General features: G+C 33.5%; 1 protein-coding gene across 6 annotated transcripts in view; it reads left to right on the forward strand.

Moving 5' to 3' along the window:
• Nucleotides 1-17,656, forward strand: part of LOC118184567 (uncharacterized) — a 761,893-nt gene that overhangs the window by 503,590 nt on the left and 240,647 nt on the right. The window contains exon 1 of one of the 6 annotated variants that reach the window (XM_035354268.2): nt 11,566-11,757. The exons of the other annotated variants lie outside the window; for them this stretch is intronic. Within the exon in view, the coding sequence (XP_035210159.2) occupies nt 11,750-11,757 (8 nt within the window). The 5' untranslated portion in view covers nt 11,566-11,749. Of the gene's footprint in view, nt 1-11,565; nt 11,758-17,656 lie in introns of those variants that run through there. 6 annotated transcript variants of the gene reach the window in all.

Below are 17,656 nucleotides of genomic sequence, written 5' to 3' on the forward strand. Positions count from 1 at the left end.
AATCTGATCATGATTTATAAAAAATTCTTCCTTCGAGTTGGAGAAGTTAAATCAGCGATTGCATTTGAAGATTATTTATGCAAGCTTGTCAAATTATAAAGTCCATTTGTGCAGCCACTCTTTAAATCACTTGAAATCCTCTCGTTTATTAATGAAACATATAATCAAAATATGTCTTTTATGCGTAGTCCGTTAGTACTTGTTGCATTGAAATGTTGCTTCATAGAAATAGGCGTTAAAGTGGTAAAGAAGGAATGAGTAAGTGCGCTTGTGCAAAAGAATATGGTGAGCAGCGTGCTTTAGGGAGTGACTGACTGGACTGACAATTCGCCACGCCATGGTTGAAAATTTCGCTTTCTTTTTTTCTTTCAACACATGGCTTATTCAAGACATGACCGCTCCTATGAAGAGATGATAAAAGAAAAAAATTGGGTGTGCCTTCGACTTTCACTAGCTTTTATTTTATTTTATTTATTTATTTATTTATTTATTTTTTTCAAGTTGCATACGGCGCGTGTGTCTTGAGCAGAGGGGGTGGAGGAATATCTTGGGTCTTTAATGTGATAGCTAGGTAACTTGGACGTAATTAAAGGTCCTTTTCGAATTTTTGTTTCGTAATTCATGCTAATGGAGAAAAACAATTATTTATTGGTAACTGTAGAGAAATTTTATTTTATTGAACTTGGTGCACCTCTCAGATAATCTAATAAATTAGCTACTCCTCCCCTCGAATTATGAGCTATATTTGCATTTCGGGCACGTGCTTAAGAATTTTCGAATTTCTTCAGAGGTCAAAAAGAATACCTGTGTAATATATCGCTGGATAGTCACATGTTTTTAATATGGAATGCACTTGTAAGATTGAGTATGTTACGCTGCTGATAAATTTGAGTTTTTATATTTCTAAAAGTCAGATTTTTGTCATTTTACGTCCTTCATTAATGATTACAGTCGTACTTGCTTTACTTACAACTGTTTAACAAACGATAGCACTTTCTCAATTTCATCATTCAGAATCGTCAGAATTTTCCCGTAGTTTAAATATATAAGTAGTAAAATAGCTAAGCAAAGATTTTATTATAAGAAAACTATTAGAATTTCCCTTAGCTAATTATAGTTAGCTACTTGGTTTTGTTTAATGAAAATTCATTATAATTCTAAGATCGATCTTGATGGAAACGAAATTAAGATTATGGGTTACAACAGCGTAACTTTTATTCTTTTCAGCAAAATTATGACTGAAAGAAGAGGACCCGTAGTATAATTTATCCTCATAATAGCGAAAAACATTCCTTATACTCCGTTTTTCTCGATCATTTTACCTGGGACCTAGCCTGCTATTGTGCTCAGTTAAGCTGCCAAAACATAGGTACTTTGCCACCGCGTAGATTCTCGAAGTTTTAATTGGTTGGCTGCATGAGTTTTTCATGGTTTTCTCCATTTGTAATCTCAGGAACAGCGCCCACAAAGCAGTAATTGACATTTCGTAGAATTATAGTGAAAACAGTTATTAGTTACTTTCACATTGACTCAAAAATTATGAATGTCCGAACTCATTTTGTAGCCAATAAACCCGCAAAATAAACGAACAACTTTATTAAAATGTTTGCAATAAAGTTCAAGTTGTTTTTCTTAAAATGGATGACAGTTATTCTTAAACGTTCAAGAAAATAGTGAGGATGAAAGAATAAGTGTAACTGATCTTAATATGACAGAATTCACTGAGGTCGGAGCCAAAATCAGCTGAGAGGAAGATCTCTTCCTCAAAACTGCAGTTTTATTTCTGTTATCGGCATTGTAGAACGAGTTCAAGGTGCATCTTCATTGCCCAGAATCTTTATCATCTAAATCAGGATAGGCAGCTAAGTGACTGTCTTGTCATAGAACAACAATGCTGCGATAGCCAACATAAGACGTGTCTTGACGCCACTGACCGAGCAATATGTTTTATTTAGCCAAAGAACTATATCCTAAAATAATAAACACGAATCATTTCAAGAAAATAGTTATAGTTCTTTTAAAAATATTTAAAAACGTTTTTGCAAATAGAACGACACCGAGATCAGATATAAAACTCCCAACAAAAAAAGATCAATTACTTTTTTTTATAATATCACTGGAATATCGCTCATCAATTTAGTCACTTTTTTTTTTTTAACACTTTAAACAGAAAAATATTTGGGTTGTGTTTCTGATTACATGGCACTTTTGAAAGCGATAGTGGAATTGAATTCAAGAACTGATTTATTATCTAAAGACGTGTGTTTGACTATAAAAAAGTGCACAAGAGCTATAGCTTGTATTTATTTATCCAGAACGGATTTAAATTAAAAAATGCGTTACGCAAAGGTTTAATTGCTCAAATGTATGTATGTATGTATACTTTGTATGCTCTTTTCGATCAAAAAGCATTTAACTATGATAAATGTAAACAGATAATTTTTGTACGCTTTAAAATAATGTCGAAAATTATATCAAGTTCCAATCAGTTCAAAAAATGATTATTCACAGATACATGAAAAATCAACTCTTCTTTATTCCGTTTCGGCACGCTACCTTTTAAAGTCGGAGTTTTGATGGAAAAAAAAAAAAAGGTAGGCAGTCTAATTAGGCCTAGAGGAGTACACAAATAAAATTTTGTGAAGATAGCACTTATCGTTTTAATTCTGTGGGTGTGCCCAAAGTGGCACACTGATTGAATAGAGCTTCGAAAAGAGTGCTGAAACGAGCATTGTTATCATGAACTGACCGATGAAATCCGGAGAAACAAAGAATACAGACTCTCAGTTGTCGTAGATTATCGGTGAGCTCGGTCTGAGCAAACATAGGGTTCGCCGTTTGATTTTAGGCAAGATTTCAAGGTAAAAATTTAAAACAAATATAGAATAAGGAAATTAGCATACAGCCAAAAAAGTAACGTAGACATTTCTTTTCAAACAATTTTTTATACCTTAAAAAAATCTGGAAAATTTCTTTGAAAAATGAGGTTCTTAAAAAACTAAACATGGCTAAAATATGTGGACTGGTTTGTGTTGAGCTGTCATCTACTATAAATAAAGAAGGTTCAGAGTAACCTATAAATCCTATTTCATTCAGTTTTTCTGTGCGTACAGAAGGAAATTTTTAGGTGTGTCCAGACAGGACACACTGTGCCGCAAAGGGTTAATAATTAAATACTAGAGCGATAAAAGTATTTTAAATATTGTTCCTCTTTGGGGTTCAAATTCCTGCGAGCGAGCTACCTGCATAAGCGTTTTCGTAAGTTTCCTATGTATATCGTGAACAGGTGTCAGTTTCCCGCAGAAAGTCCACCATAAAGGCATCGTTCCCGTTACGGCGATAACCTTAGAGTGCTTTCAACAATCTAAATAATCCAGTCCAGTCCTTTCATATCTGTTTTTTTTTCTTAAGTATTTCAAAAGGTGTATCTTTTCATACTGATACTAAGCTAACATAAGATAAAGCTTTATAAAGCTATCCCCTCACCTTCTTTAATTCCGTGTTTTAACAAGAGAAGCAAGCTTTGTCTAACGGCATGAGTTTAGAAGGAAAAAAAAAAAAAATCTCCTTTTAATAAATGATTTTTAATAGTCTGTAGCGTATTATCTGAGAAAGTCGCATGTTTGAGTTAAAAAGCCTGAAACTTTAATTTCCCCCCTTTTATCAGAAAAAAGAAACTGAACTTCTGCTTTATTCGCGTTAGTTCTGAAATGCATTGTTTAAAACATACATACTACATAAAGATGTGGTTTTCTTCCTTTGGCGTAAATATGTTGAGAAACGTGTTTGATATTACAGATTTAAAATATAATTTTTCTTATATACTAAATCAAGGAAGTCTAATTGTCTGATTAGAGATGCAAACAACAAAATGCTGAACCTTAAAATAAAACTTATTATTTCATCTAGAAAGCTGAATATTTAAATTATAATATGAGCATTTTTAACAAAACATTTTTATCTAATATAATATATTGAAATAATACAAGCGCTCTTCAAAATTATCGAATGGATAGACTATAAGTTAAATATATTTTAATTAAATATATTATTAAAAAGGGGATTTAAATTATTAAGTAATGCATTTATTGATTTTAAATCATCCAGTTTGTTAAGCTGTTATCGGTTTGAAATAATAAGGATTATAAATCTGAAAGGAAAATAGAAGATCCTATACTTTTCAGAATGGCAACAGTTTGAGATCAGGTTGTGCACGAGGCCGCACACATGGTAAAGATATATGTTTTTATACTTGTCACTTTATAGTCATCAAGGCGCATGGGTGAAAAATGCAACGTAACGAATCGAAAAAGGTCTGGGCAGATTTTACTAAAGATGTTTCTAACGTCAGTGTGAAGTAAGATGCACAACTAAGTGTTAAAAAGTAAAATGAAAGCTTTCGAAATAATTAATGAAAGGTTTCATTAAAACAAAATGACGTGTTTGTTAAAGTGTTAATCTACAGCTTTGTGTTCTAAAATAGCTAAGTCCATGATTTTAATTTTGGACGCATTTAATGTAAATAAATTCAATAACATCACTCCTTTTTTTCCTCTCTATCTTTTTAGAGTCAGATTTTGAAGTATTTGTGTAATTTCCACATTCCTTGGTGCGTTTAGAGAGCGAGCTACCCCTAAATTTTAAAATCGCTTCATCCACGTAGTGTTTGATTTCGTCTTACTAACCTCTAGAAATCACCTGCGATGGTCACGCCGAACCTTTCCCTTTTAACTGCTGAACTGCATAACAACCTAACGACGAGCAGTGACTAATTCTAGCGAAGAAAACGCGAACTGACATCTAGTTCACACTTTCTCCAGTTGTGTATGGAAGATTTTAAGGCCTACGGAGCAGCAAAGACCACAATAAGAGCGGCCGAGATTCAAGTCGCAGGGAAAAATAGAAATGAAGATATCTTATTAGATAATGTAATGTAAATATTACTAAGTATTCTTATTGGAATGTAGGCTTCTCACAAAGAAATAATATTGTGATAGTTATCTGTAGTTTATCCATGATTACCTTTCATTTGTTATATTCCTATTGTATCTCCGTACACCGGAAATTAAATTATTCGCATAATTTGCCTTTCTTGAATTTTGGACAATAAAGTAAAGAAGGGCGAAAACACGCAAAAAATACTTTATTGTTATTATTAGTGCAATTAATTGCCATTTATAAATTTAACGATGTCTGACTCGAGCTGTCACATAGTGACAAGTTTTCATTCCTTATATAACAATGAAAGTCTACCGAAGTGCTGGAGAAAACGTAAGTGTCCTATCGCTATTCAACAATAAGTACAATTGTTATCGATCAAACTGTGTTGTCTGTCAAAACGTCAAACAGTATTTAGTTTATTTTGTGCGGTGGAAGCTAAAGTAATCTAAACAACTCTTTTGAGGTTCATACCCGCAAGCGTGCCGCTTAATTGAAGGAAATTTGTTCTATTTTAGAAGTAATTTTTGTGTCGTGTTGCCACTGACTTAGGTTGCACCCAAGTCAGTTCACGATTCTTTGTTAAATATGACAGTTAATTAAGAAGGCCAATTAAATTATTTCGTGTTTACGTTGCGTTGCTAAGAATGACATTCTTCGCGTAATATGGTAGAAAATAAAAATCACAAATATGATAAGTGATATTAGTATAATTTTATTCACTCGATCATTACCAAGAATTTTGAAACGAACTGTGATTTTAAATTTAAGGAAAGAGACAAATATAAAATGTATATTGATTAATTTATGGAATATGTATAAAATGTACGTGTAGACGTAATCATTCAATAGTGTTTAAATTAAACCTGAAAATTTTTATAAGCATGTTGAAAGTTCCTCAAACCCATAGAAAATATGCATTGGTGTCATTAAAATAATTTTTTAATATTCTAGATTTCATAAATTAATACAGTTCATTATATAAATCGCTAAGACAGTAAAGGGAGGAGCTGTGCTTAGGAGTTAAGCTGTGATCTGCCGTGAATGGTGTTGCGAACGAAGGAATTCATGATTAAATTTTTTTCAATCGATTAGATGTGCGGAACGATATGCAGTGTTTGTTATACGCGCTTTGCAGTCCAATGCGTGCATTTATACAAGCTTACTTAAACACTAATATTTTATGTTTCCTTTTTTTATTTTTTGTTTTTAGATCGCATAATTTCAGTTGAACTGTGAAGTTACTAGTATAAAATTGTTAGTAACTTAACAGTTCAATAAATTGCTAGTAACTTAACGATTCAGTTTAGCATAAATTATTAGTAACATTCAGTTGAACTGTTAGTTACTAGCATAAAATATTCGATGGTTTCTTCGCATCGATTTCGATCGTTAATTACACTCCCTCCCCAGAAAATGGTATTGAGAAGCAACATTTACTACATGGTACATTCCTACTGGATAGTAAGTATTCTGTAACGTTTATTAAAACCTGGAAAACGTTAAAAGGGTTGATAAGCGGAATGGTGTGTGTGTATTTAATTATGGCAAAGCACACTAGGGCTATCTGCCTAAGGGGAGGGATGCCTTCGTGGAGGACTTTTTAAGGGAAACTGGCTCGTATACACGTTACACATGGGGAAAACCACGAAAACACCCATGCAGCCAGCCCGTTCGCGGGATTCGAACCTCGGACCGAACTACCAGTGTTCAGCGACTTTACCGCTCGGCCGCTGGTGGGCCATAAGCGGAATGGCCGAATTCAGTTCTGAGAGTGAATATGGTCCAATTTCCTTGGAAAGTTCTACACGAACATATCCTTTCCGAAGAGCTGTATCCCACGAATACTTTGCCATAGATACTGGCCCATGAATATTTTGCCATAAATAAACATAGAATGAAGTGCTGTTTTACAACAGCCTACGTTTTAGAAATTAAATGAAACTGCAAATAATCTCACGATATTTGGAGAATGGTCGTAATGGCATAATGGCAGCTTTCATAACGGCATAAAGAAATCTAAGCGCTTAAGAGCAAACATGAAAGGCATAAAATCAAACACATGAAAGGCATAAAATCAAAAGACGTTTGTAATACATAACTGCCGTTTTTCAAAAAATGAAATCCAGTAATGAGCAGGATTAACAACTGACTAGATTAGATAACGCACTGAAAGTAAATGGGCTGAAATTTGACTAGGTTTCAAAGTCTACTCTCGTCATGTACTTCTGTTCGCAAATAGGCTAGATTTTCATAGCGGGATTTCATAACGGTAAAGGCCTTGGGGTTATTTGCTTTACACGAAATGCATTCGCGAAAAATTAGTTCACATTCACTTTACCTAAAAATGAAGAATCACGAAAAACAGAACTTAACACTCTGCGGTCATATTACGGTGCTACTGGTGGGTTCATCACCGTCATATAATTCTCGAACTCAGTACTACCTTGTAGCATTTCTTAATTAGTAAAAATAAATAAATAAAGGACATTAACTTTTTTTTTTCATTTACTATTACTTAAACCGTTGGGGAGGGAGAAAAAAGAACTTTATTCGATGCTTCTTCGACGAGTTCTTTACCTAGCTTATTTGCAGTATAAAACAGAAGTACATGACAGGAGTGGACTTTGAAACCTATGCTGGAGCTACCTTAAAAATTTTGTTTATGACAATAACCGAAATTGATGTATTCAATTACTTAACACCAGAAGTCAAATTTCAGCTCATTTACTTTCAGTGCGTTATCTAACATAGTCAATTGTTAATCCTGCTCATTACTGGATCTTTCTAATTCTTGAAAAACGGCAGTTATGCATTGCAAACGTCTTTTGATTTTATGCCTTTCATATGTAAATCTCTCAAACGTTTAGATTTCTTTAATTGCAACAAAATTTCATTTGCAATAAAAAACAGGTTTAAAAGTCATCCCAGTTCCTTAGGAATGCTCGGCGATTCAGTACTTTGAACTTAAATATCAGTATGCGAGAAGTAGTTGAAGGAATTCAGCTAAATTTTTAGCATTTCTTATGAAATTTTCAAGGATTCGTTATCACTCTGTAGCTAATATCTGAATAGGCAAATGTGCAGTACGCAAATATTTCGTAATGAATAAATAATATGACTTTTTGAATATAGCGGCTCGAATATAAATTTCAGTTGGAAGTTATTTTAAAAGTACTAATTAAAAGTAATACGTAAAAATGGAAAAGAACAATGCATCGCTGGCTTTGGTTCTCAGGAACAGAGATGGAAGGGGTGTTTGGACGAAAGGTGTGGTGTGTAATTGTCAGGTTTACGTCGTCCTTCGGGAATTGCTGACCCCTATTTTTCCAGCTTTAAGATTTTATTCTTGACACGTTCTCCTTACGATCAAGCAGACGGAACCGAAGAGTTTTTAACCATGCTATTGTTCCTTTCGGAGATTTTTTGTTCTTCCTCGGCTTATTTGCATAGCTTTTAGTAAGGTCAGAACGCCCTATTTCTCTCACTAAGTCCAGAGAGAAGCGCTTTTTTTTCTCTCTTAACTATAGGTGAGTGGTTAACATATTTCACATGCACTTTTTTTAAACACTTGTTCCAGAAATAGTTGCTTTGTTTCTGAAGATACGTCAAATATTTCAGTAGTTGCAAGCATTCATTATCTGATGCTGATGTGCGTAGTCGTAACGTTTTGTTAACCTCTGCTTTATTACTCTCTGTAATATACTTTCTATTGAACAAATAACAGTAAAGTTGCCAGACAAATGGGACTGTACAAAGTCCCATTCGTCTGGCCCGGGCAAAGTTAACCGAGATAAATCCCGGTTAATTGTGTCTTGACTTGTATCTTGGAATGAAAAAAATCCAGGAATCTTAAATGAGTGTTTGTAAATGCTGAAAGAGAAATTATTCATTTACAGAAGAACGGAGGACATAGCGCGAAACTTTGGTAATGTTTTTTTTTTTTTCTGTGATAGAGTTATTTTAGGATAAAATCAGAAAATTTTTGAGATAGGATAAATTTGAAATTTTAAGACAAAATTAGGTAGTTTTTCAGATAGGATAGATTTGAAATTTAGGATAAAATCTGGCAATTTTTCAGACAAGATAAATTTTTGATTTAAGATAAAATTAGTCAATTTCCCAGATAGGAAATTTGAAATTTAGGGTAAAATCAGGTATTTTTTTAGATAGAATAAATTTGAAATTCATGTTAACCCTCCAGCCGTGGGATCCGTGAATAACGCGTTCACATTTTATCCTGGATATACGCGGAGAACGCTCTTATCACGTCGGCAGGAACTGGGATTTCGATTGCTATCGGTTTCGCATTAAGAAAAGGTATGATTCCCCCCCCCTTTATGAATTTTGTATCTGCGGTCAGAGAGTTAAAATCGGATAATTTTTTAGATCTTAGTGGGTAATACATTCGCTTCATCCACTTATCTTCGCAGCAGACCTCCTGAAGAGCGTGTTTTTCCTAGTTGTAATGTAGATATGAGCCCTTAGTCTCAGTTTCCTTAGGAAGTCCTCCACGAATGCATCTCTTAACAATAAGAATATTACCCTTGTGTGCTTTGTCTTAATCAAACAAACTAACCTTCTCAGGAACACAATCCAGTTTGCAACAGCATTTGTTTGAATTGCTTCGTATCTGCATTTCATTTACCGCTTAAAAACCTCAAGGTCTTAACACTGAAATGAACTTTTTTCAAAGTGTTAGAAATTAGGTTTTCTGAAATATCAATCAACAGAGAATAGTTTTGTGTGCAAGAGCAGGCGTTTCCGGATAAGCTTGGTTTGGTTTATTTAATTATGGCAAAGCACACTAGGGCTATCTGCGTAAGGGGAGGGTTGCCTTCGGGGAGGACTTTCTAAAGGAAACTGGCTCGTATACACGTTAAACATGGAGAAAACCACAAAAACGCCGATGCAGCCAGCCCGTTCGGACCGAACTACCAGTGTTCAGCGACTTTACCGCTCGGCCGCTGGTGGGTCCCGGATAAGCTTGGAGATTTGTAAATGTTTGCTTTGCTATATCGAAATTGTGATAACAATAATATTTTAGCAAACGCTATTTTTATATATATAACGACAATGTTAACCACATATATGACGACAATATTTGTATTATTCTGTTCGACGCGTATCATATAAACGACAATATTTGTACTGATAGAGGCCAATAGATTTTGATTTGCTAAATCGAACTGTACCGGTTTTCTTACCGTAAAGTTATGTATTTGTAAAGATTTCAAGTTCTGATTTTATTTAATCATGAATATTTGAAAAAAGCATTAAACAATGAAATATTTAGTCATTAATATTGAAAAAAATCATTAAGTAATTAAATATTTAATCATAAATACTTGAGAAAATCATTAAATAATAAAATATTTAGTCATGAATATTTGAGGAAATCAATTAATAATAAAATATTTAATCATGAATATTTGAGGAAATCAATTAGTAATGAAATATTTAATCATGAATATTTGAGGAAATCAATTAGTAATAAAATATTTAATCATGAATATTTGAGAAAAATCATTAAATAATAAAATATTTAATTCATGAAAGATAAGTGCCGCGAGCCCATATTTTGAGTGAAAGTTAAGTTTCGAAGAGTCGCGAAAAGAAAGCAGATTAAATAATTATACTGAGAGTGAAACATTATTTGCAAGCAAAGAAATCTCTCAAAGGTGTAATTTATAGCCTTTTGCTCTGGTGACCGAAAAAATAGATCACAAGAATAAAAAAGATTACATGTTAGCTTACATTAAATTTTGGCTTATGACAGTTAATAATCTCAAAACGATCATCTGTTGCTAAGGTGACCATTATAATGCCACTTCCTTACAGTACCAGGTATCTCATGTAGATTTCTAATGTAGAAATTTCAGGCTCCGAACTCGCTTATTTTGATTGCAGTTCTACAAAGAATTCGCAAGTAGGATTGAAAATGTTCGAGTTTTCCTTTAATTGGGCATTGTGCGCTATCGCTGTTCTCAGTTAGATCGAATTAAAGTGGTAAACGTAATGTGGGAAGTTTCATTTTTCATGGCTTTCTTTGTTTTAACTCTTCATTACAAAACTCCGTCGAAGGTCACACGGTTTCATAATACGCGATTATAACGCCAATATATCCGAAGATATAATTTTATTCATTACGTTTCATTTTTGTGACCTAAATAATGTTTCACAAACATGTTTTATAAACTTGATTGATTTCTAAATTTTTGTTCCCTGCGAAACATTTTAGTACTCGGACTTCTTTTACTTTTTAAGATAATAATTAGCACATGGAAAAACTTCAGAAAGGAAATAATATGTCATACTAGCACTTACTTCAAGAAGAAAATAATGAAGTAATTCAATTTGGAAACATATTTGTATACCGTAATTAAACCAAGTGACTATCTATGTTTTAAGTGTTTGACGATAGATGGCGCCACCACATCTGAGTTTGTAGAATCACCTGTTGGGTATTTCCGGTGTTGAACTTGTATCGCTCTTGTAGCATTTTTCATAAAATTTTCATTCTTGTAGCATTTTTATTGCCCCTGAAAATGCTTTTACAATTCGAGCACGTGTGTAGCAACGCACGCTGCTTGCATTATTTCTTCGAATTCCTGAGCTACACTTTTCGCTTTATTCGGTTCTTCCTCAGTTTTACTGTTTCCGTTCTTTCATAGGCGTTTTATTTTATACATGACGGAGTCACGTTCGTTTTGTATTCAGATTGATTTAAAATTTTGCATGAATCAAATCTCAGCACAGATGAGAGTTCATTGTCTGACTGTTTGACGCTTCACGTCTGGAGGTCGTGAAGATGGGAAGGTAAGAGGAATTTTTAAACTGTAAAAGCTATTTTTTCATCGTTATATCTTATGACGATGAAAAGATAGCTTTTCTGAATTTTCTGAATGTATTAGTACTATTATTTTCAGCACAATAGGGCAGAACTAAACTGATTTGAACGGTATTTATTACATACTTTCAGAAATTTAGAAAAGGGGGACAAATTTTAAATTGCATGAACGAATATGAAGAGTTTACGTAAAGTAATTTATTTTTAGAAAGTTTTGTTCCCCACATTTCTATTGAATATTTGGTTATTGTTTCCATATTTTAAGGAACGAGCTATAAATATGCTCCCAAATTTTTTAATTTAAAACTATGATAAGAGAGAAGAAAAATTTCAGAAGTTTGTTTTCCATGACAAAACGTCTTGAACAATTTTGTAGAGAAAAATGGTAAACATATTCATCATTAGTAATCATCATTCATCATTTTGTGCTTAAATGATGAATTTTGGGCTTATTACTAAAAACGACAAATTATCTTTTAGGCGTTTTATTAAATGAAAGTTATCTAAATTTCACGTGATTAATTATTATTTTATTTCGATTTGGCGGATAACTTTAATAACATATATTTTCGGTTATTTGATAAATATTTTTGTATAAAATAAACTTTCTATCGAATGGAATTGCATAAGCTGTGCATTTGTAAATTAATTTTTTTTTTTTACATGCTTCTAAAATTTAAGCGGCTTTAACGTTTTTGAATGTATCACTGTGCTGTCTGCAAGCGCCATCTAGTAACGAGTTTCATTACTAATTTACTCTTTCGTCAGAAGTTACAGCCCAGTGAAATGTTAAATGATCGAAAAGTAGGATTGTTTATTGTGAAAAGTTTTACCTTTATAGAAGGAGTATAAAAATTGTTCTTTAAATAATTCTAAGATTAAAAAAAAATAAGTCAAAATTTTCCTGTCCCTGTATCGTGATTCGCTTTTTCTGTATTTCGTTGTTATTTCTTTTAATATGTTTAAATTATTTTACCATAAAACTAACAGAATGATGGCTAAATTTCTATTTTATCGCCCGCAGTATGAATAACGGCAGTTGAAGAGCGTGCTTGAAAACAGATGATCAAGATTATGGCGTTCTTACGTTTTCTATTTTCTGAGAATACTACTTAATTTTAGCTCATTGATAAAATACTTATGAATTTCCGCATTCTGAATATTCTGAATCAGTAACATACATTTTGTATAATAGAGGAGTTGGTTAACTGTATATAGGCAGAATATTGCATTTTCTTTTGTTCATGCACAATTTGATTTAAAACGAAAGATACAAATACCCGCCCTAAGAATTGTTCTCCACTGTCTCTTCAGCATTTTTTTACCAATTATTGTAAACAGATTCTTGGCCTTTTCTTGAAATTCATTGCGATCCGCATGTAGCTGAAGTCATAGACCGCTGATACTCCATTCTGGAATTTATGTCCATCTGCCGAACGGACAGGTTGCATGAAGGTTTCAACAGTGAACGAATGCCAGTTCTCTTACCACAGATAATCCTTCACTAAAGCATCTGTCCATAAATAGATGAGATCTTAATTATGATTTGTTAAATCTAACCCTTTGAGTTTTGTGTTCTTTGGAATATCTTATTCTCAATTTTTTTGTTCAGGGCCCTTTTCTGAAAGGAAACTAAAACTATCGATTATTCAAGTGGTTTTTAAAGTTAAGTAGTAATTCCCCCCCCCCCCCCCCCAATGGTTTCGGGATATGTAGTTTTGCCCGTCAGACGAACGGTTGAGGTTTAGTGAAGTTCTGTAAACGCTGATATCGGTTACCCATACCTTCTTTATAACTTGCTTTTGGTCTGGAATGCGCAATATGAGAAGTCTTCTCAAATTCTTGCGTATCGTATAAGAGTTTTTGCAGCTGCGCTTTCAAGGTCGAGTCGCGGTGGAAAGAATTTTTCGGTATTTCGACATTCCGCTGACGTATTTCGGGGCAGAAATCTTTGCGGTTGTTATTGGTAAAATGCATTCACCTCTTTCGTCAGCGTGTTAAAAATAGGGATATTTTAATCAGTATACTTCATTATGATGGCATGAAGTACGGGTTGTGCATATATATCGGTTTCTTTTATCAGGATAGACATTAAGATTTCTGTCTTAGGATCGCAACAATTATTGTTGCATAGTTATGTTTCGATTAATAATCTAGTTATGTGGGAATAACTTCGCAATAATGTCATCACTAAATGGGGGAAGTTTATCTAGAGATTGCAGTAATATTTCAAAAAGTGAAGAATGTGGTCGAAAAGTGAATGACTTTGTAGATAAGTAGGAGTAAAGAGCTGATGTGAATTGATAATTTGAGACTTCAATTGAGAAAGGCGTAGTGCCTGTTGAAAGTGAAATGTTGGCGTTAGCAAAATGTTTTTGTGTCTTTCTGCGTGTGGGCTGTTAAGCAACATGTGGTATTTATTACATATAAAGGTACGTGGAGTTCGTGATGTTTACATTTTTTGTCTTTAAGAGTCAAGAAATCAAGATTTATTTTGTGTGTGGTAATTCATACTGTTCTGAGGACTCTTCACATCCTATAATATCCTAGCTCTGTTTCTTAAGTATAGGTTACAGAAGTAAAATGTGGATTTAAAAAGACGAATCCAGCATAATATGAAATGGGGAGATTTCGCAGTCTGTGGTAACACATGTTTATTAATGGTTAATTTAAATTCTAAAGGCTGATTTGCATGTGTGGCAATAAATTGACAATGCCTTTCCCTTCTGCAAGTAGGAAACACCTACTTGTGACAATATTTACTGAACTTTTTGAAATTTACGTTGTCAAGTATAAGATTATATTTTGTTCAAGTAGTTCACATTGATATGCAGTTATTAATTGTATGCCTTTCTGTAATTTTACTTTACTCTTAATTCTTATTTTTGATGTTGTAGATTTTTCTTTGGGGGGGGATGTTTTGAAATGTGTAGCTTTTAAATTATGTCATCTAAAACAGTAGATTCTAGTCATCTTGAGTAATAGAAAACATTCACAGTCATTGAGTGTATGCATGCATCATTTATTCTTTTCAAGGCAAATTTTTAAGTCGACGTAATTATTAATGACTAAGTAAAAGAACTTATTCCAAAAAGCGCAAGTTTAATCTGCTACAATTATAATTGAACTATGTAATTTAAAATAACATGATTAATCACAAACAAGTTTTACTTCAAAGGAATATTGAATTCTGAATAAAAATTCAAGAGGATGCTAGCTTTTTGTTTTGTTCCATTTTATTTATTTATTTTTTGAAGTTAAATAAGTAAAACTGACAAATAATTTCCAAAAGGGCAGTCTTCTTTAATTTTAACATTTTAAAAATCAGTATTATCTGCATTTCATTGGCCAGTACCTCATTATTTTGATAGAAGAGTATTTTAATCGTTCTGTTCGTATTTGATATCTTTGTTCGTAAACAGTCAAGTTGTTGTTCGGTAAGAAACTGAGATCTGTTAGTTTCGTGTTATGGTGACCTTCAAGAACAACGAATTAAGTTAAGTAAACCGAAATGTGTGTGGGGGGAAGAGAAAAAAAAAAAGGAAAACTAAAACTTTGTATGCTTCTCTTTCTTGAGAAAGGAAATTTCTTTTCGTTAACTTATCTTTTCCGGAAGTTACTATTCTTTACAAAAGATCCCATTACAAAGAATCTTTCTGAAAATATAAAGCGAATAGCTTCACTTCTTAAGTTTTCATATTAAGAACTTTTACAAATGGATGCAGCTATTTCTGTTATATTTATCAAGAAAACATGTGATCTCCGTTATAGGACAACATACGCCAAACAGTTTTCTCTCTAAAGACGCATGTGTCAACTTAATACTTCCAGTGAGGAGGCATGTACTTCCGTCATCACCTCATTGTGGTTGTTATAAAAATTTTTCAAATGTAAGAAATATACCTCTTACGTCAGTTATTTCAGTAAACAAAAAACGGAATAGAATGACACGCATAAAAAACTTTTATTGGCAATACTTACTTTGAACACAAAAACAACAAATTTAATTTCACAACGGGCAACATTGGCGCATATATCCTTCTGTAGAAAATTAATTGGCGCGTGCAGTCTCGTAGCGGAAAACATAAAAAAATAATTAAAAATTTACTATTGAATTGTTTGGTTCTGGGTAAAAATTCAAGCAAGGATTTTTGATCAAGCAGAAGTATGTATATGCCAAATGATTGAAGGGCCACTATGTGTCGGACTGGCATATTTATGAGAACTCCTAATTGATAGTTTAATGATTAATATTTTTCATCTCTGATATGGCATTTTCATTAATTAGAAATGAAAATAATGAAACTAATCTATTGCGAAAATGTGGACCATGAAAGAGTCCGACGAACCCGTTTGATGAACGGCATGCATATCTTTAAATTTTAGTGATACTTCACTTAGCTTTCACTAAATTCTCTTGAATTCATTAATGGTACAATAGCTCGGCGGAAGCTAAAAGGGGAAAATTATAATCCCTTAATAGCCCAACGTAAGTAGATTTGACAGGGATGAATCATGGCATTTTAGAACACTGTCGATGTCACTGCGCTTTCAACACATCAGTGTTAATTTTAATCCTACATTTCTAAATCAAAGTGGGGGTCTTTTATTCTCTTTTAAGCCTTAAGGTTATTCTTTCGCTATCAAGAATTAAGTACGAGATCATTTAACATTGCTCTTGAGCGAGCAGAGATATTTAAGAGGTTTCGATGAGTTCTTATCTAATGGAACCAAGAAGGTTAAAGACAAGTAAAACTGCATATTTTTCTTCTTGCAGTGAAATTTAGTGACTATTGACCTAAAAATTAAAAATTCGAGGTATAAATAGTTATGGTAGAAAAATAAATTCGGTGATTAGATTTTTTCGTTTTGTGGATAATAACCCAGATTGAGATTTTCTACATATCACACTTTTGTAAAGGAGCTACAAAGGGAAGAATAGCATTGTGTGAGGAGTCTGTGTTGTTTACAGCATGAATCGATTACGTTCTCTATTTTTACATACAACAATACTATATGAAGTAAATAGTTTCAAGTCAACTCCTGAGCAAACCAGTGCTGAGTGGTTAAAACGCTGAATACTGATAGTTCGATTTGAGTTACAGTCCTGATACATGTTCTGGTTGTGTGAATTTTCGTGTTTTCCCCATGTTTAAAGTGAATTTGAGTCATTTTCCTTTAAAAATTCTTCCATGAGGTCATTCCTTCCCTTAAATAAATACCTCTTGCATACTTTATCATAGTTTTTCATATCAGCTCATATTTTAACTAGCCCAAACCATCTTCACCATAGTACGGTTATTCCTAAAATGTAGTTCAACTGTAATGTAACTGCATTGCCGAAATTTGTGCTGATTCCGAAATATTTCCACCTCAACAATGTCTAGTTGTCAAATGAATAAGACCATTGTAAACTAGTTCGAACCGGATTTAAGTTCTTCCGAGTGGGGTGGTTGTTCGAGGTTTCTGTCGTTTCCCGTGTATATGTTACGGCCAAAGCCCGAAGTCGGCCACTTTTCGAATTGACCGACCAATATCGGCTCACAATGACCGGCCAGTGTCCGATCTTGTCTTGATTTCGGGGTTTGGCCAGCCAGTTCGCGAAGTGGCATGGGGCGATCGGCCAAAGTCAGAAGAAAAATGTCATGAGCAAATTTTGGGTGTTTGTATACCGTAATGCTAATGATAATCACATTATAGCTGCTATAGAGGAGTTTTCCGACGAATCCGCCCCTCTTAGGCGCCTAGGATCGTCCTTCGGAACAAAGGCTAAGGAGGTACAGTGGCCCTAGGTGGGCTGTAGTCTGAAGGGAGAAGTTTTAGTGAGTAAGGATCTCACAGTACCAGAAACCTCCTGGTCTCTTATGA

The sequence above is a fragment of the Stegodyphus dumicola genome, chromosome X2, assembly GCF_044657685.1.
Source record: "Stegodyphus dumicola isolate Sdum_Otavi_A_Nest chromosome X2, ASM4465768v1".
Taxonomy (NCBI): domain Eukaryota; kingdom Metazoa; phylum Arthropoda; class Arachnida; order Araneae; family Eresidae; genus Stegodyphus; species Stegodyphus dumicola.